General features: G+C 38.8%; 1 protein-coding gene across 4 annotated transcripts in view; it reads right to left on the bottom strand.

The window, feature by feature from the left end:
• The window catches only part of LOC128871859 (tubulin polyglutamylase TTLL5), a 94,106-nt gene that overhangs the window by 20,981 nt on the left and 52,909 nt on the right, over positions 1-20,216 (bottom strand). For all 4 annotated transcript variants that reach the window (XM_054113985.1, XM_054113987.1, XM_054113986.1 and 1 more), the window contains one exon: positions 18-788. In XM_054113985.1, coding sequence (XP_053969960.1) covers positions 18-788 — 771 coding nt within the window. The remainder of the gene's footprint in view (positions 1-17; positions 789-20,216) is intronic.

Genomic DNA, 20,216 nt, shown 5'->3' with positions numbered 1-20,216 from the left:
GAAAAAAGACTTCTTACCTTGGGAAATGATTGACGCGTTGATAAGGCGCAAGATTTCTTAATATATCCGGTTTTACGTGTATTCCCGTCCAAAGAATGCTGAAATTTTCATCATCTTTTGCCTCCGACAAACCATGACCAATAAAAATTTTTCTTAAAAGCTTTGTTTCAGTTTGTATAAATTTATACTTTATTTTCATTTTAAGGGCTGGCATATTAGGTGAATGTACAACATCTTTTTGATCATCATCATCACTAAAGTCATTTAGTTCATCCACACCTTCAAGAGTATTGGCGTGTCTCACATTACTTTTGCTATCCATTAGACTCAGCTTGCTATCATCTACTTCAAATTCATCAACAACAAATATTGAGCTATCTAAATGCTTATTTGTTTTGGACTGTTCTTTTTGCAGTGAATTTTGTGTAAAATGTTTCTGTATCGTTATATTTTTTTTAACATTTTCTTTTATGGAAGGTAGGCCTTTGTTATAATTTTTTGTTTTATTTTCTAATTGATTTGGTGATGGATTTTTGGTTTTTGTGTTCACCGATATTTGAGCAGACTGCGGTAATATTTTAGATGTTGACATGTACTCGTTATCGCATAGATCTTTAGAGCGTTCCATATTCGAATGGATATCTGAAGTTTCTGCTTGATTTGCCAAAGAATTTTCTGTAGACTTCTGCTCCAAAAGACTTGGACGAAACATAAGCACAGCATCTCGAGATCCAATACTCCCACTAGTAATCCATTTACTATCCACATATATCTCATTATCTCCAAGCCTGCATTAAATAATAATTTGTGTTATTTGGCGTTGACTTACACATTTAAAATGGAAATGCGAAGCTAATCAAATTATATAATTTCGGCAAAATAAATTATTGTCACGTAAGTCTTAGCATGAATTTATTCTAAAATAAATATGGCAGTACGCATTTTGATATATAGCCATTGCCATAGGGTGAGCGAAATGTATTAACTAAGGTGTGATTGATAACTCAGTGTCTCTTTTAGGGGTATATAATGTTAAAAAATTGAAACAAACGAATTTAACTAGGTAAACTTTTTTCAATTTGCAATTATAGAATGGGCTTATTCGAAGCCTGTATTAAAACGAAAGTTTTGCATTTATAAATGTTTGCACCCCTATTGCAAATGATAAGCAAATACTACTGTGATGTTCGACACTTATTTTAGATATATAGGTGGAAGTTAATACGTAAAAAGAAATAATGGAGTTTCATTTAGTCTTTAGTGAAATACTATAACCTGCTTTTTCGATGAGTTTCTGTGTATTTAAAAGGAATTTATGGAATTTACGTTATTATTTTCAAACATTTTATACTTTGCAACAATATGATTTTTTTAAATATTCGTTGATAATTTCAGAAAAAAAGGTGTATTTTTAATTTATAACAATATGTGAAAAGTGACAAAATACCAAAATCTAGCTGTGCAATTTTCTGGAAAATATGGACTGTTGACGCACTCCATTTATTCCACACGCCTTTGGACAAGGTAAGGCTGTATATGTGAAGTGGAAGCAGTGACAGTGTGTCTCCACTTGGTGTAAGTAGATTTTTCCGAATCAACACAAACCTGATCCGTTTTCATTTCAAATATGTAAATAAATGTATAATTGGCGGTACATTCTTTGTTGGTTGTTAGGGCGAGGAGCTCCTCCTCCCTTTAATGATGTGCATTTTAATATTGTTCCACAATTGAGGGGGACTAGCGCTTTACTACGCCTCCGAATGACAGATACTTTTGTATGTTGTATGAAGATCTTTTTTTCCATAGCCGCGCAGGCCAATATTAAAAGCTATATTTTGATGTATTGTACTCATTCTGTAAAAAATGTTACAATGCATACGGCGTGAACAAATTCGAAGAAAAAAGTTCCGTTATTTTTGCTTTTGTTCGAATGCATTGTCACTCATAAATTATACTCAGTTTCGAGGCAATTTTTCTTTGTTAGCAATCGAGTGGGGAGTTAAAGAAAATCGCATTGCAGTGTGGTAAAAGTGCAAGTGAGTTTTACGAATTGATGAAAAAACCTAATATTTCGAGAATATTTGTTTACCTCCCGATCAATGGTTTTTCCCAAACGTCTGAAGTGACAGACAGAAACAGAAGTGGTCATCCTCGCGATTTTGGAACCAGTACAGCCACAAAAGCTGTTCGAGAAAGAATTTGCAGAAATCCCCTTAGAAAGCAGAAAATCATGCCCAGGGAAATTAATTTATCGACCAGATCCATGGCAAGACTAATTGGAGATGATCTCCACATGAAAAGCATCCGTCGCTCAACTGCTCATCTTTTGACAAAGCGCTTGAATAAACGCTCGACAGATTCAAGCAGCTTCTTCGGTGGCACACGCAAAACGACAAAATCTATGATAAAACTTCTAAAGACGCAAAAAATTTTGTTTCAAGGGTTCATTGTGGTCTCCTACCAGCCATTTTATTTCTGTGAAAAAGTGGTTAAGACCGGGGCAAAAGTGTGCCAGGAGAATGTCTTAGAAGACGTGTTGAAGCAGTTGAGCAGCACTCTCTTCAGTGTAGAGAGTGGGATCTTGCAGGAAGATTCCTCTCCAGCCCATAAGGCAAAAACGACCTAGCAGTGGTTAAAACCCATATTTCTGAGTTCATAGTCGCAGAAGATTGGCCGTCTGGAAGTTCAGATCTAAATTCCATTGCCCTGCAGTTTGTGTTCAGAATTGGAGAACATGGCCTTTCGAAGACCTCAAAAGAATTTTGGATAGTTTCAAATAATCTTTGGTTCGAGCAACGGCGCCGTGGAAACCATGCGAGCTACAATAGCTGAATGGTTTAATCGTTTGAAGACCTGTGTAAAAGCCTTTAACGTTAAAGAAATAACCAAAATCGAAGTCAACGTCATAGCAAGCAACCAATCGAGCGCCGACATTCAAATTGGTTCAGTATGTAGAAGGCAGCGAAATGTTAAAGGGCTAGCAATTTTTGACGGAGGTCGGATCAACCAGTTTTAAAGGACGAGCTAGTGACAACAGGTTGCAGTCAATTCATAGGAGTCTATTTTATACAGATTTAATTTGAGTAAAAATATGAGTTAAGACTATCATGCTTTAACCTGTTAAGCGATTAGTTTTTCCTAGACAGCTCGATTTACTGTGCTGAATTAATTTCAAGTGAAGACGCGTATTTACGACATACGATGGACTGTCGATGCAAAACCGGTTTTCAGCCAAATATTGGATTAACCGTGCGCGTTGGCTGAACGATTATCAGGAAATTCAGTATTCATGCTTACTTTATAATGTCAAAACAACAGGAAAATTTTCGCTTTTTTCTTAATTTTAATAACTTTAAACCGGTTCGGCATGACGCACATATACGACATTAACTAAAAAATGAACTTTTGAAATTGACGCATATATACGGCATAATCACTTAACAGGTTAACTGAAGTGGCAAATATTGATTGAATAGATATCAAAACTTGATTAAATAGATATCAAAACTCGATTAAGAATTTTATTAATCCCATGTCGTTGGCACCTTAATCCCATGTCGATGTCGTGTCCGGCAAATTCGTTGAAGCATGAGTTTTTTTATGAAACTACTGCACGGTGCATGTTTCATACCATTTTTTTATGATAAAATATTATTAAAATAAAAAACTTTGAAAAAATCTCTTCGTATATGTTTAGCTAAAGCTTAGAAGATACCTTATGATTTTTTTCTAATTTTCTGTTGGTGTTATATAGTAGAAATATGCGCCGGACGCGAAGGACCCATCGATAAAGGGAACGTCATGGTATTACATATACATATGTATTATATATTGTATATATACATATATAATTAGCACGTGCACCCGTTTTGGGTATTTAACCGAGCTCGTCCTCCTAATTGTGGTGTGCGTCTTGATGTTGTTCCACAAATGGAGGGACCGACAGTTTCAAGCCCGCGCCGAACGGCAGATATTTTTATGAGGACTTGGGATTAGGGTTAAGTAATTCACTTATAAAATATGAAATTGATTTGAATATTACTTAATTACTTACTATTATATTGTACTTGATATTGTAAAGGACATCGACAGGGACATGGACGAAATTTTAGAACTGAATTTGAAAAGTCTCAAGAAAAATCTTATAGTTTAGTGGTTACCGACCAGGGGCAGAAAGGTGATTTGCAGGATGCTCTTTCAGAGCACTTCGGCCACTCCAGAGATGGAGGCGCTGATGTAAGATTAGGGTGCGACCAGAGTGAACGCTGATGCCGAGCGGAGCCGAGCCGAGCTTATTGACGCTTATTTTCATGCGAGAAGAAAATTTGTATATAACACAGTGAATGCGAGAATCAGCGCTGAAATTCTGTTTATTCCATGTGTTTTGCTCTTATGTCATTTAATTTTGTTGTTCATTTGTGTTTATAAAATCGCTGTACACGGTAATGGATTCATCTGATGAAGAGTATTTTGCTTCTCCTAGTGTGATTAATGCAATTATTAACACAAAAGAGTTTGGAAAACATCCAATTACACTAAAAAGGAATGAATTTGGTGAATTTCATCATTTATATAATGATTTAAGAAAATATCCAGCTAAATTTCAACAATATACTCTTGGTTTTTGCATCATGATAATGCACCGTCTCACACTGCACTCGTTCTTCGTGACCATTTCGCCAAAAATTCCACGCATATCGTTCCGCAACCACCGTATTCGCCTGATTTGGCTCCGTGTGACTTCTGGCTATTCCCAAAACTCAAGAGACCACTCCGGGGAACGCGTTTCGAGTCGAAGGAGGAGATAAAAGCTGAATCGAAGAAGGTGCTGATGGCTATACCGGAAATGGACTATTTGGCATGTTTCGGGGATTGGAAAAATCGTTGGCATAGGTGTATTTTATCGAGAGGGGATTATTTTGAAGGGGATGAAATTGATTTACAAGAATAAATAAAGATTTTTCATTTTACAACCAAATTCACCTTACTTTTTGCCCACAGGTAAAAAAAGAAAATATTAATCCTGACAATCCTAATAAGGAAAATGGAAAACTTTTATCAAATTATTGCATTGTCATCGCTCCTTGATAGGTGTGCAAAATTTCAAGTCGATCAGATTTTTAGAAGCCAGTGAAAATTAAGCTCAAAGATTCCGTTACATACATACATACATACACACATACATACAACCCGACCTAATAAAAGTGTGTTAAAAACACAACTGCACTCTAAAAAGTAAACATCAACAATCCAAAAAAGCGAGCAAAACGCTTTGAAACTGTTTTCTCGCACTCATCGGCTTTGCTCTCTGCTCTTGTCGGCGCTCACTGTGTTATACACAAGCTTATTTGTATTGACTTGTATGTAATCAGTTTTCTCGCACTGACAATCTCGGCTCGGCTTTCAGCGTTCACTCTGGCCGCACCCTTAGATTCGGGTAAAGATTGTGAAAATAGATGAGCTAATGCACAAAATCCAGTGCGGAATTATTTTAGTCTTCGCGATTTCGAAGATCAATTATCATCATTCTCGGGGTGTGGGCAACTTGTCGTTAATTAGTGGTTGCAGCTGTCATCAATTGGAACGAATTGCAAAAACTTATCTACGGAAAACAGTATTTAGGAATGCGGCAATAATATTCGTGAGAAGTCAGAGAGTAGTCAGAGGTCCTTAATTCGGGGTTAATTTTAACGCAAACGAAACTCATAGTAGACTAAAGAATAGGCGTAAGCGAATAAATGAAAGTTTATTGGAGTAACTATACTCATTGATGAAGATTCCCAGCCAGATCAATATGGACGAGCGCAGATGATACCGCGAGCAGAAGGGAAGGAAGAAAACAAAAGAGTAAATGTAGCAATCGATGGTGAAGAAGAACCCAAAGCGATGTCAGCGTGCAAAGATACGTCCCTATTCCGCAGATAAACGGTTATAGGTTATAGGTTTTCAGCATTATTAGATACGGGTAGTAATATCAACATTGCCAGATATGACACCCTACTTAATATTGGAAACGTCGTAATATTCTTCTTCTTGATTGGCGCGATAACCGCTTTTGCGGTTTTGGCCGAGGTTAACAAGGCGCACCAGTCGTTTCTTTCTCGTGCTAACCGGTGCCAGTTAGTAACACCAAGTGAAGCCAAGTACTTCTCCATCGAACACTTCCAACGTATAGGAGGATTTCCTCTTCCTCTGCTACCACCAGCTGATACCGCATCAAATACTTTCAGCGCCGAAGCGTATGTTTCCATTCGGACGACATGACCCAGCCAACGATTCCACCGGATCTGTATTCGCTGTAAAGGTTCAAAGATCTTCCGCAGAATCTTTCTCTCAAACACTCCAAGGGACGCTTCATGGAATGTTGTTTTCTTACAAACTTTTGCGCCATACGATGCGACTGGCATGAAGAGAGCCTTATAGAATATTAGTTTTGTACGTCGAGAGAGGACTTTACTACTCAGTTGCCTACTAAATCCAAAGTGGCACTTGTAGGCAAGAGAGATTTTACGTTAGATTTCCCCGTTGATATTGTTATCGATGTTAATGCTGGTTCCTAAATAAACGAAGTCTTTTACAACCTCGAAATCATAACTGTCATTGGTGATGTAGGTGCCGATATGCGAATGCGACGACTATTTGTTTGATGACAGAAGGTACTTTGGTGTGGCAGAAAGACTTAATCATACCATCGTTGAAAAAGTACGTTTTATGTTAATATAATATATTCGCGACTAAAAAATAAATTTTGGGCTGAAGCCGCAAACACCGCAGCGTACTTACTAAATCATGTGCCGTTCGGTTCAAACGTGAAAAGTCCAGAAGAAATGTGGACGAATAAAACACCAAGTCTAAAGCATCTTAGGGTGTTCGGTGTAAAGCCATGGTACACGTGCCGCGTGAAAAGCGTAGAAAATTCGACGCGAGATCGGTTGAATGCATCATGCTTGGATATTGCAAGACTTCAAAAGCATATCGCTATTTAATCCTAAAACTCAAAATATTATGATAAGCCCTCATGTTGTTTTTAACGAAACGCAAAATGCTAATTCGGATCAAAAAGATTGTTCATTCAAAAGGCCGATTGTATGCGACATAAATAACAATCTCGATTCAGGAAGGCGACAATGTAGTGAATTTTCGAACGTAAAGAAAGAGCATGTTACTCCTGAGCGGCAGATCGAAAGTGATTGCAACAATTCATCAAACATTCAGAAAGCAGAATAAAACTACTCATCGGACCATGAAAAAACAAGTACATATTCTACTGATTATGAAAGTGAAAGTGATTCCGAGGAACTTGAAGCAGTAGGCTAGAAAGTTATGAGGCGCTCAAAGAGAATTGAAGGAAATAAGGGGGATTACAAGTATTGTGTAACACACTTCATTTCTGACGACCTCAAACTCTTATGGAAGCAATCAGCAGTGCATATGCAGACGAATGGAAAAATGCCGTTAACGAAGAAATAAGTTCTCTATGCGAAAATAAACATGGTTATCAGCCAGACATAATTTGTTCATCCACCAAGTGGATGCAGTTACTGCTTTTCTTAACGCTGAGCGGAAAGACGAAATATATATGACTTAACCAGAAGGGTTCGACGATAATTCGGGTCGCGTGTGTAAACTGCAAAAGGCCTTATACGGATTAAAACAATCAAGCCGATTGTGGAACGATAACTTCAACAAAGACCTCATTAGCATTGGTTTTACGCGCAGTGAGGTGGATCCATGTGTATATTATCCCTCCTCAGGCAACGACCTGTTGTTTGTGGCAATTTATATTCACGACGAATTGTTATTCGCAAGTAATATGGAAAGCTTGAACGAACTAAAAGCGCAGCTGTCATCGCGATTTAAGATGAAAGATATTGGTGTAGTTTCATCTGTTCTTGGCATACGCGTAACAAGAGACAAATTCAATGACATAATATCCCCTCGGCAGGCAATGGCAAACCTCCGAGTGTATTTCTGCCATGAAAAAGCCCCTCATAAAAATATCTGCCGTTCGGAGTCGGCTGGAAACTGTAGGTCCCTCCATTTGTGGAACAACATCCACACGCATACCACAAATAGGAGGAGGAGCTCGGCCAAGCACCTAACAGAAGTGTACGCGCCAATTATTTATTATTATTTTTTTTTTAATATCAATCGATCAATCACAATATATTGAGGACATGCTGAAGCGTTTTAGCATGGCTGACTGCAATCCTGTGTCTACTCCAATAGATCTAAATCAAAATTTGAGCTCTAATATGTGTCCAACTGACGAAGGCGAACAACGAGAGATGGCGAAAGTACCATATATGCAAGCGATTGGGTGTTTACAGTTTGTTTCTCAAATTACGCGTCCTGACATATGTATGTTTCATTGTGAATTTATTAAGTCGTTTTTCTGTCAAACCTTTTAAAGCCCATTGGACCGCAATCAAGCTGGTAATGCGTTACTTAAAGGGTGCCATGCATTATGATCTCACTTTCAACAAAGAAGAAAGTGACATAACGGGCTTTTACAACGCAGACTGGGGTAGCGACTTAGATGAAAGACGTTCCACCACAGGTTACATATTCCAATACCAAAGAAGTCCTATTTCTTGGTGTACCCGTCGACAACGAATAGATGCGCTTTCATCAACTGAAGCCGAGTTCTTATCTTTGACTGCAGGAATTCAAGAAGCGAGCCATGCAACGATTACAACAAGCTGATTCCAAATGCAACTAAAACGATCGTACTTTATTCCGACAAGTTGCAGTAAATAATTCGTACTCAGCTCGTACCGAACATGTAGACATAAAGAGCAAATTCATTCGTCAAAACCTGGAGAGTGGTATGATAAAGTTGTCTTATGTACCAACCACTGCTGGCTGGCAGATATTTTGACAAAAGACGTTCCTAAACATATATTTCATTCAGAAGAACTTTGTTTATTAAATATTAACTAGCATTAGTCTGCTCCTTTAAATTTTCCTCAACTCATAATTAATGATATTGTAACCTTAACTATTAATGTTTTTGCTATAAGTACTTTGAAATTTTTGAATTTGATCTACTTTATATTAAAATGTTGTTCGGGAAGAGTGTTGAGGTTAAACATTGAACAACCTTTATGCAATCCATTTAAATGCAACTCTGCTTATAATATTATATTCACTTCCATCGTTGTATACATAATTCTTGGTTCTTATAAAGAGATGATTCTAATAAAAAGATAATTCTAATAATAACCCTACACGGCGGCAATCAACTGGTTCTGGTTATGGTGGCACTCCCAGCTGAGAGGACAAACATAACTTTTCCATTTGCCGCCACTGGAATTAATTTCGCTGGAGATCAAAAATTACATTGGGAAAGCAGCTAAGGCCATACATCTCGAACCCGTAAGCAATCTTACGACACAAGCTTTCATGGCCGCATTTGCAAGTTTCATTTCCAGGCAAGGATATCCCGCCGATCTCTACTCGAAAAACGGAACAAACTTCGTAGGAGCTTCCCAACTATTACTCAAAGATCGCCGAGAATTTCTTAAAACGCTACAAACCAAAGTAATAGCTAATTTTGGACACCAAAACATTAATTGGCATTTCAACCGCCCAGGAGGCGGGGCGGGGGGCGTTCACGTCTGGACAATGGAAGGCAGGAGTAAAAATTTAGAACCATAATAGGTACGCCATTATTAACACCCGCCGAACCCAATTTATAAGATACTAATCTAGGGATCATAAATAGATGGAAAAAATTAAAGGCCGTCCATCAACATTCCTCCAAAAGATGGAAAAAAATAATACCTCAAAATACTTCACAAGCGATATAAGTGGAAACTCAACGCAACTTCGAAGTTGATGATTAAATCGCCATCAGAAACGAAAATCTGCCCCCAAACGAGTGGAAATTATGCCGAATAAAAAGGTGTACTTCAGTTCAGATAATAGACCTCCAGTGGTTACCATTGGTACCGTCCAATGCACAAAAACCCCTCCTATAACAAAAGAAGTATATTACCCAGTAATTAAAAAGATTATTTCTCATAGGACAATAGCCCCCAAAACTCCAAAGAGGAAAAGCAGTTTATCGGTCAACAGGTTTCGCCGAAGCAGCCCAACATTGAGCATCCACTCCTTCCGCACGACCAGCAGTATGTCACCGCTCTCGGAAGGAAGAGCTTTAGGTTGGTTTAACAAACGATTTAATAGTAAGCGTCTTATTTTCGGTGTCTTATTGCAAAACATTCGCGTGGTTCTCAGGTGAAAAATATTGTTTTTTTTTTTTTATTTCCATTATAAATTACGATCTGTTAATATTAATAATAAGTAATTGGTGTTAGGGTTTGGAATTAAAATGTCCCTTCCCTTTGAAAGAGAACATTATTGTCTTTGGTGGTATTTAGTTATAATTTTACTAATACATAATAATAATAATAATTTATCCTAGTAGGTGGTCCAATGACCGACACTGCGACCTAAAAGATCTTTTGTGTCAAGCTACCTAATTTAATATGGATGATCCTTCTGATCATCCGCGAAAGTTACCCGACCACTACATCAGGTTCTAGTTTGCCTAGTTGTTCTCTGCCTTTGGAAAGGAGTTGGTTGAAAGCCATGTTCTTCCAACAATTTTTCTGCTGTACGTATAAACCTTAGTATATCTGTAATAGGAGCTTTCCTTATTTCTTCCGGATCCAGTTGATCACGGTGGAAAGTTTGCATTCTGGTTCTAGCCAGTGCAACGCACTCGCACAATAAGTGCTCCGTTGTTTCATCATCCTCAAAACAGAGTCTACACTCAGTGTCCCTGAGAAGTTGAATTCTGTTAAGATGATAGTTTAGATAGTAGTGGCCGTAAGAAAGCCTACTATTTTCCTGATATCTACTTTCCGTAAGTTAATCAGTTCCTTTTTGTAGGTAAAAGGTCTAACCAACCTCTTGGCTTGACGAAGTTTCAGATTATCTTCCCAGTAAGCTATTCTGAGAGTATGTTCCCACTGGTCTACCCTAGATTTAGCTTCCGCCCAGTTGATACCACAATATGGTTCTGGTCCTATAAGGTCTGATGTCGATCCAGCCCTTGCCAGTTCATCAGCAATTTCGTTACCCTCGATTCCAGAGTGACCTGGAACCCAGCAAAGTACAACCGTATTTTTTGTACTTAATTTTTGAAGATTGTTTACACATTCTTCCACTAGTCTCGACTCCAAAGAATGAGACATTAGTGCTTTCAGTGCCGCTTGGCTGTCCGAATATATAGTTATGTGGGCCCCTTTGATACCCCTTTTTAGATTTGTCAGTGCACAGATCGAAATCGCTTGGATTTCGGCCTGGAAAGACACTGGGCCATTTGCCCATGGGTTCTGAAATTTTTGTGTTGGGTCCAAAGATCCCGGCACCAACTCCAGTATTTGTTTTTGAACCATCAGTGAACCATTTCAGACTTTTTGGGTTAACCCAAGGTCCTCCAATTTCCCATTCATCACGGTCTGAGATAATTATCTCATAATTTCTATTGAAGACCCGTTTCGGAATCATGTAGTCTGTTACTGAACAGCTAATATCCCTATCCGGTATTTTTCTTAGAATACTCATATGACCAAAGTCATTGTATTCCTTATTTGACAAGATTTGCATTTTTAGTGCATTTCTAGCTGCACATTTCCATATGAATATATGCAGTGGGGATAATCCTACTATCGCTTCAATTGCAGTTGTAGGACAACTTCGCATGGCACCTGTTATAGACAAACAGGCCTGCCTTTGAAGACTTGCCAGTAATTTCTTGGCTGTTTCTTGTGTGGTTTTGGGCCACCAAACAAGGGACGCATAGGTAATGATTGGTCGAATCATCATTGTATACATCCAATGAATCATTTTGGAGTCAATACCCCATGTTCTCCCCAGGAGACTGCGACACTAATACATAGTTTTTTATAATTTTATATTATTATATTTTATTTTATATCACAGTACGGCCAAGATCTGTGGGTGTTTTGCGCTTTAGTCTTCTTGGTTTAAGTTCCCATTCCGGTATCAGTCTCATCTCATGGTTTTTGTACTCTAATAGTCGCAAGAAATATTGTAGAAATACTAACCATGGTAGAAAATCATATATTGCCACTAACGTTTCAAGCATTGGCTGTGTTTTTTCTGACAGAAGATACCACGCTATGTATGCATGCTCTCGTTTCTTGAGGAGGTCAAAAGCTTGCTTTGTGCTTAAACTGCCACAGAAAAGGTCATCGGTTTCGAGCGTGCAATGCTGGTTTATGCCGTACATGTGGAGCCAAGCACCATATTCTGTTACATATTGACTCCTCTAAATCACAAGTAGCACCGCAAAACAATTTGCAAATCGTTTCAACTTCAGATGCATATCACTCCTTGGCTGTAATCTCACAAACACCGTCAACCGCATTATTTGCTCATAATCTCAGTCCTGAGGTTATGCTTCTGGCCAATGCTGTCATCAATGTTAAGAACAACGCAGGTACTATGTCTTGCCATATTTGCAGTCGCAGGTACATATTATTATATCTCGTCTAGCTCAGCAACTGCAGTTGTGCAAAACCAAGACTTCTACCGGATCTTGGTAATGTCAACCTCGCCTCTGATGGTTTTACTGTCAATATTACTAAACACTCACAAGACTCGAAGTATTCTACTTGCATTACAACGTTGGTTGCTCCTAACATAACGGATATTCAACCACGTGTGGAATATTTCTTTGGTAGAGACTTCTTCAAATATCAAGGAATAGCCATGCTTATTGGAGGCTGGTTCCATGGCTTCTATGATCTTCTATGTATTGGGCAAATAAAATTAGCTCATAGTCTAGCGAGCCTACAGAAAACTAGATTAGAGTGGGTTGTAACAAGGAAAGAATCGTAGCGGCACTTCGAACTGTACAAATGTGATGGTATATGTAAATATCAGCTGCTTGTGGATATGGCACCAATAATAGATAACATATAGATCGTTATGGTTAAGGTAATGGTGCTATGGTATGGCACTTCTACTTTGAGCTCACATCGCACTATTTGAATGTTTTGTTACCCGCTCTGTTCACTTAGACTCGTCAGCGACCTGGCCACAGATGCATCCTTGGCTGCAATGAGGCGCTTTTTCTCACAGGAAGGATATTGCTCCCACATGTGCAACGTTTGCATTACTACAGTTGAAAGCGGCAGCTCGATTTGTTAATTTCGGAGGTTTTTCCTGGTGCTTCCTATTACCAAGATCTCCGAATTTCGGTGGCATATAAAAGCAAAATACCATTTGAAATGCGTCATTGGGCGCGCAACGCTAACTTTTGAAGAATTCTTTACTGTTCTTAAGCAAGTGGAGGCAGCACTAAACTGCAGGCCTTTGAGTGCCTTAACTCAAGTGACTTAACGACACTTACTCCCGGCCACTTTTTGGTGGGTGGTCCACTTACCGCGATCCCGAAACCTCTAAATCTACACTAATCCGCTTAAGCGTTGAAAACTGTTGCAGCAAATATAGCAGGCTGTTTAGAGACTTTAGAGTAGCGAATATCTGCCACATTTAACATACAAGTGAGCTATAAATAAAAGCGGACGCACTAGATCTTAAAAATATGCATTTAGTTTTACTTTGTCATGAACGCACTCTTCCTTTGCAGTGGTCTCTCGATCGAGTTGTAGTCATACACTCAGGAATTAATTAACTCCTGACGGTCATTATATGCACTGTCAAATCAACATTGAAGCGAGTCCGAGTTGGTCGCCTTGTCTATCGATGGTGACATTGATTCACTCGGTAGATGGATCTCACTGGAACATATCGATGCACAAGATTTACGAGGAGGGCGGAATGTTAAAGATATATGCAACTCAGCAGCCTTAACTGCACAGCACTCTAAATAGACACATATTTTGATAGTGCTAACGTTGCCTGCGTTTTGTGCGTATCACTCGCTCTTGCGAGCTTTATTGCGCTAACAGCTGGGTTAAGCCTAGTAGGTACATAGCGCCATTGCCTTCCCGCAACCAACTCCTGTGTAGTAAGTATGTGATTAGCTGTAAAGATTTTAAATCTTGATGGTTCGTCGTGGATCCAGAATAAAACGAATGCTGAATGAGACCAACAATAATATCGGCAGAGAAAAGTTTGAGTTACTTGATACACGAGTTACATAAAACGGCAGCCGTGAAACCGTACGAGATTTTAAGGGCGCGATACGACACTTTGAGCATAGTAATTGCGCCTGTTTTCTTTCTTGGCTGACTGACACTACGTAAACACAAGCTCCGTATGCTTCGATGCTAGTGCCCCTAAAACCATGAGCTTCACATACCCTGGTCCGCTGGATTGATAAACGAGAAAAGTTTAGTTGCGGTATGCGGCTAAGATCCGCACACAAACTAAGCCACGATGAATGTAATAATAAATACAAACTTTCATCCCAGTCTATTGAACGCTCGCAGTGTTTTGATGAAGGCTGCAATGGTGAAAACACGAAAAATGTCAATCTGACACGGGATCCCAAGTTAGGCCGAGTGCCTTAGTGGATTCCATCAGGATTATTGGAGCACCACTTTCTCAGCTTAAAACCTCTGTAAATTGTTTGTTCATAAATGGCTAATCGATGCATTGAACGAATTGAGAAAAATGATGCTTGTCTTGTAGCATAAGCAACTGTATCAAGTTTGAAGACTTAAACCGGTTGCTGTGGTGAGTCATGTCAAGAAGCACTGCAAATAACTATCGAGTTCTGAGCCCCGCAAACATCTACACATCTTACACATATCGCCCGTACAACGACTGAAAAGGTTCTAAATTAAATCAATATGTTGAAGAACTTAGGTTGTATGGTGGGTCCTGATGCGAACATTGGATTTGTATCCTATATCAAGTGTGTACCCTTCTTATAGCAGAAGGATTTGGAGAATGCTCACATGCAGAAAGAAATCGTGCACTCCGTAGTCGTCCATTCCGTCGAATGATACCCTCTTCATCAAATTTGTTTGCTCTTCTTGCTCATCTTATTCATGAGCAGACACCTCAATTCATTATTAAGATGTGTGTGTTGAACATACCTATTCCCCTGCAGAACACCATGGGGTATTTTCAACACCGCCGCTATGAACCGTTGCATAAATGTGAAAACTGCCAAAAATTTGCTAAGGTTTGAATACTCAGAGAGGAGAATGACGAGAAGCGACGGCGGTTGATTTGATGGCATTGTGGGTAACGAGATAACAGTTGTTTCAGTATGCGTTGGCCTAATGAGAGGATGTGTGGGCCATTAATAATATTGACAATGCAGCTGTAGTTCGTTTCACCAAATAAAAAGCTCCATCAGTTGCGATGGCATAAATGCTGCGTCTTCAGTGTTGTTTGTCGTTGCCACATACACAAGCCCAATAATCAACAGATGTATGTGCTTGAATTTTGCGGAATATAGCAAACAGATTTCAGCTCCACGTTTTCAACTATATACTTTCACCATGTGCCCTAAGGCTAAGTACTATGCCAGGAAATTTCGGGGTCATTTCGAAGCCTAGCTTGTTTAGAATAAAAAAATTTATTTGCGTCAGGTTTGCTGGTTCGCTGAACAGCGGTTTTGAAAACTCCTTGCCTTGTGTCATTTTAGATTTAGGAGGAATATCATCAAATTCATGGGATTTCCACAATTGCTAAACGGAGCTGCTCAACTCATCAGTGGCTAGTGGCTAGCCAAGAAACATATTTACTACACACACTAGCAGAGAGAAGATAGAAAATCGACATAGAGTTTTGGATTGACATGCTTCAGTGGTAATAGGTTTCCCAAATTTGGTAAAATGAGCCCAGAGCAATTGAAACTGAAGTCAGATTCAGTAGGTAACCATAGAGCGAATATCATTACACCCTTTGATTCACCAATGCTGTGACCATTAAGGCCGGTAATGGAAATGTACAAATGGCTTATGCGAAGCCTTAATTGTTGAATAGCATACTCGCTTATGAAGGATGGTTGCAACCCGCTACCGAGTAATGCTTGAAGTTGCGTGTAATGTCCAATCAAAGACGGACCTTTAGTATAAGCCGTAGCTAGCAGATCAACTGTAAGGCAGGTTTTAACATCGCTGGTGATTTGATCAATGCAGTGGTATGGACGTATGAAATGCAGCGACGCTACTACGTTGAGATGACAAGCTGTCATATGCGGTGCTTCTGTGAATAGCTCCAGCAGGTGTAAGATGATCGGCACTCATATGTAAAATGATTTGCTTTGAAACAATTTTTACATATGTAGTTTGAATTTTAAATTTAGTTCAACCTTCATTGTTGGTTATCTTTTTTTAAATCAGCGCAATACATTATAGCATGCTTACCTAAGCAACACAGGCAACGACCTAAATTGGTCTGATGACTGTAAATGAGAGTCAGGGCTGTTGTTTTATTATTATTATTGTTGTTGTTGTTGTTGTAGCAGTTAACTTTCCCCTGTCAATGTAGTGTAAATCACCGGTCATCTTCGTCTAGCTCATTTACCGATAGGGCCAGGAAACTCGCTGTTTCGACAGGTTGGGTCCAGAGGGAGAGCGGTGCTAGAGGGGTTTAGTGGGGTTTAGTAAAAGCAGGTATAACTAAAATAGCGCTCTCAAGGATTTCTGTTACAATACTTCTGTAAATTTCATGCTCCAAGTGTTCGAGCATTGGTATAGCGCTGAAGGCAAATGTTCAGGATATAATACAAAAATGCATATTTACTTGATTTCACATAGTAATATTATCATTGTTAAAAGAGAACAAGTTTGCATTAGGTAATAATTAAATAATGCAACATTATGTGCTGCTTTGACGAGTGGAAAAACCAAAATAAATAATTATATTTGTATGTGTGTTTAAACGAGTTGGATTATTTTGTGAGTGTAAGCAGTTTCAAAGCCAAAGAATAGTTGCAAGATTAAAAAATACCTGAAACACATTTTCATTTAACAACTAAAATAGCAAATATGAGCAAAATATGTACTTTCTTCAATTTTCTTCTGTTGCCAACTTTCTAAAAAACGTGAATTCACCGCGATGCGATACAGAAACAAAAAGACAGCGACAGCGCGCAGAGAGTTTTGAGCAATAATATAAATTTGTATCAAACAACCCATTAAATAGTCATTTTAGTATACTTTTGGTGTTTACTTATTCAAGTAAATGCATGTATTAGTTTTTCTTTAAGAAATTTCTCTAAAATTTGCAACTTTTTTTATGATTTCTAAAGATTACTTTATTTTTGCCAAAGAGCAACCGTACGTACAGAAAATTGTGTTGTACTTAAAACTTCACCACTATAAACTTGGTCCTTATAAAGGACTTTCACCACAGTTTGTTTACTGGATATACTGAGGTCAACAGAATCAGCTGTATCAAAACCATTTGGTGAGTGGTCTACAATTTTAAAGTGCATTTTTCATTGTTATATATTGTGCGTAAAATTTTAATAATCAGTGAAAATAAAAAAAAACGGTGTTTTCGTTGTTGTTGTTAGCAATTTTAATGCACATTGTGAGTTCTTCATGTTTTTTTGATTAAATTCATTACTTTTCAATTATTTTCTTTTAACTTATTTGAAATCAACTTATGCGGCCAAAAGAATTAGAAATTTAATTTCAACAATGGAAAAAAGAAAATTATATTATTTATATTTTCATCGCTTTATTTTAGAAATGCCACGCCCGCGAAGAAATGATATTGATCGTCGGACGCGTAGAACGCAAAATAGATCAAATGAAAGGCAAAATCAATCACAAGAAGAGCGAGAAACTCAAAACCAAAATCAAAGGGAACGTATAGCCAGATCACGTTTAGGCCATTCACCTGAAGAACGTATACGACGTAATGAGCAAGATAAATTAAATTAAAACAAACACATAAACAAAACACAAGGACAATCGCTGGAATTATGCGGAATTGACTTAGAATATCCATGCTTCTCCCACGGACAATTATACGAGTATGTATCATGTTCACGTGTAGGAAAGCCATCAGTTCTGTTTATTTATACCACAACTCAGGGCAAAACAAAAAATGTAGTTTACGAAAAGACTTTGCGTTAGTTTAAGTTTAAAATTAAAATTAATTTTATATTGTAAAAAAAGAATAAATACTCATAGAGTGAATTTAAATCGATCGTTCATTATTCATTTCTAATTTTGATATGCCTATCGAAGCAGGCAGAGGGTCCGCTAGTATATGTTATAAATTTCGAGCTCGGCATCTGCTGACCGGACAGCTATACCTTAACATTCTAAGGTGTAGTCCCTGCGGTCGATGCCTTTATCGATGATACGATACAGCACTGTGTGGTGGACTATAAACGCTACGCCTCCACCGTTGTCTCGCTCGCGATCCTTTCTGTGCACGTTGTATCCATTCTTGGTGATCAGGGAGGAGCTAACGTGCAGTTCTGTCTCTTGGACCGCAGCTATCTTGATTCCGTGAGTCTATCTTGCTCATGAGTGCGTGGCAGTTGAGTTGGAGTAACTTGAAGCTCCTCGGGAGTATTGTCGTAACTCGGGGTGTGAAGGACATGTGAGGTTGTCTGCGTTGATCCTACTGTCTGTAGTTGTTGCGGCCTCATGTTGTCGGGAGGCCGCGCCACAGGAGGCGGTTGCGGATGCAGAGCTCTGGGCAACGAAGTCGCGCATCCACTCACGGGTGGTGCGCAGGCCAGAGCACCTCCGAAAGTGGCACCAGCCATTGCAGGGATTGCACATGACTGATGTCAGGTTTCCTGATTTGACATACGGGACAGACTGTACGGGGGACAAAGAGCTGCTGGTTTGTCCCCGCACTGGGATTGGAGCAGGAAGATTGTGGATCAGAGAGGGAGTTGTGTTGCACCAGTAGGCTCCTAACCGTTGAAATTTGATTAGTGGCGGCAGGGGCCGTCTGGTGGCGGAAAGAACACGTGGCCAGAAACCGTGTGGACCATGTGTCTTAAGGTCTGAGCAGGTCGTTAGATGGCACCACCCGTTGCACTTATTGCACCTAACCAGTAGAATACTTCTAGTCCATGGTTTGGTTCAATACCAGCTCTGAAGAAAAGTAGTTGGAGCAGATATGCTGAGTAGAATTGCTCCTGTGACGATAGCTTGGGGGTGGAGTACAGTACACTATGCAGAGCTAGTTTACTGGAGGAAAAACCCGAGTCATTCCAGTAACGTAGAACCGGCTGCCATGGGAAAGCCTTCCCTTGGATGAGCGTTATTTGCTTTTGTGCTTGTGAGCCGACGAAACGGCTCTATGTCCTGAATACGTTTTTCCAAAACTTGCACCAGTGCTTTATATTCTGGTAGCACATTCCAAAAATATTTCCCTTTCTTTAACTGTCGCAGGGTCTAATTTCTAGTAGTGAGGCTCTTCCTTTTCAACCAACATAATTGCGATAGGACGAACAGATTGGTTTTTTGAGATAAAATGTGTAGTACAATTAAAGTATTAATCGTTTGACACAAATGCCTGTTTCCAAATGCCAAAACGGTTAGTTAACTTTTATTTATTTATCCTGGATCCAAAACAAACCATCAAGATTTTAGATCTTTACAGCTGATCACATGACTACTATTACCATACAGGAGTTCGATGCAGAAAGAGAATGGCACTACGTATCTGCGAGGCTTAACCCAGCGGTTAGATTAACTTTTATTAACTTTTTTCGTCTCGGTGGTTAGCGTTGCTAACCACCTATTTTTTATTTTTTTTACGACGGTTGGCGACATTTATGTTTTTAATTTTGCACGAATATTGATTATTGCTCCCTTTTAAGTGAAGAGGGTGCTAATAGCTAGAAATACACCCACCACGTGTTGAGGAAATTTAAAGTAAAAATCCGTGGCCGCGCGTTTTTGTGAAAGCTAGAAGTAAAAATTCATAAAAAATTCAATAACGCAATTTATGGTTTGATTTTTGTGCAAATTTAGTTCTTGTGGTGCGTTTGATACACAGTGGTTGCTTTCTCGCTTAAATTTCGATTATTTTACGAATATTTTTTATAATCAGTGGTGGTTAGCAACAATAACCACCGTGACGTAAGTATTCCTAGAATTTGCTTTTTTATACGGTCACTATGAGTGGGACTTTCTTTGGTATTTACAATATTTTAGGCAATTATTTCAATAATGCAACGATCATTGACGCAAAGGGAAATTGAAGAATGTTTGTATGAAGATTTACCTTCAGGACCTGAAAGTGAAGCCAGTTCCGATGAGGATGAAAATCTA

The sequence above is a fragment of the Anastrepha ludens genome, chromosome 2 (assembly GCF_028408465.1).
Source record: "Anastrepha ludens isolate Willacy chromosome 2, idAnaLude1.1, whole genome shotgun sequence".
Taxonomy (NCBI): Eukaryota; Metazoa; Arthropoda; class Insecta; order Diptera; family Tephritidae; genus Anastrepha; species Anastrepha ludens.
Note: the sequence above shows the minus strand (reverse complement) of the source record. Positions and strands in the feature narration are given on the sequence as shown.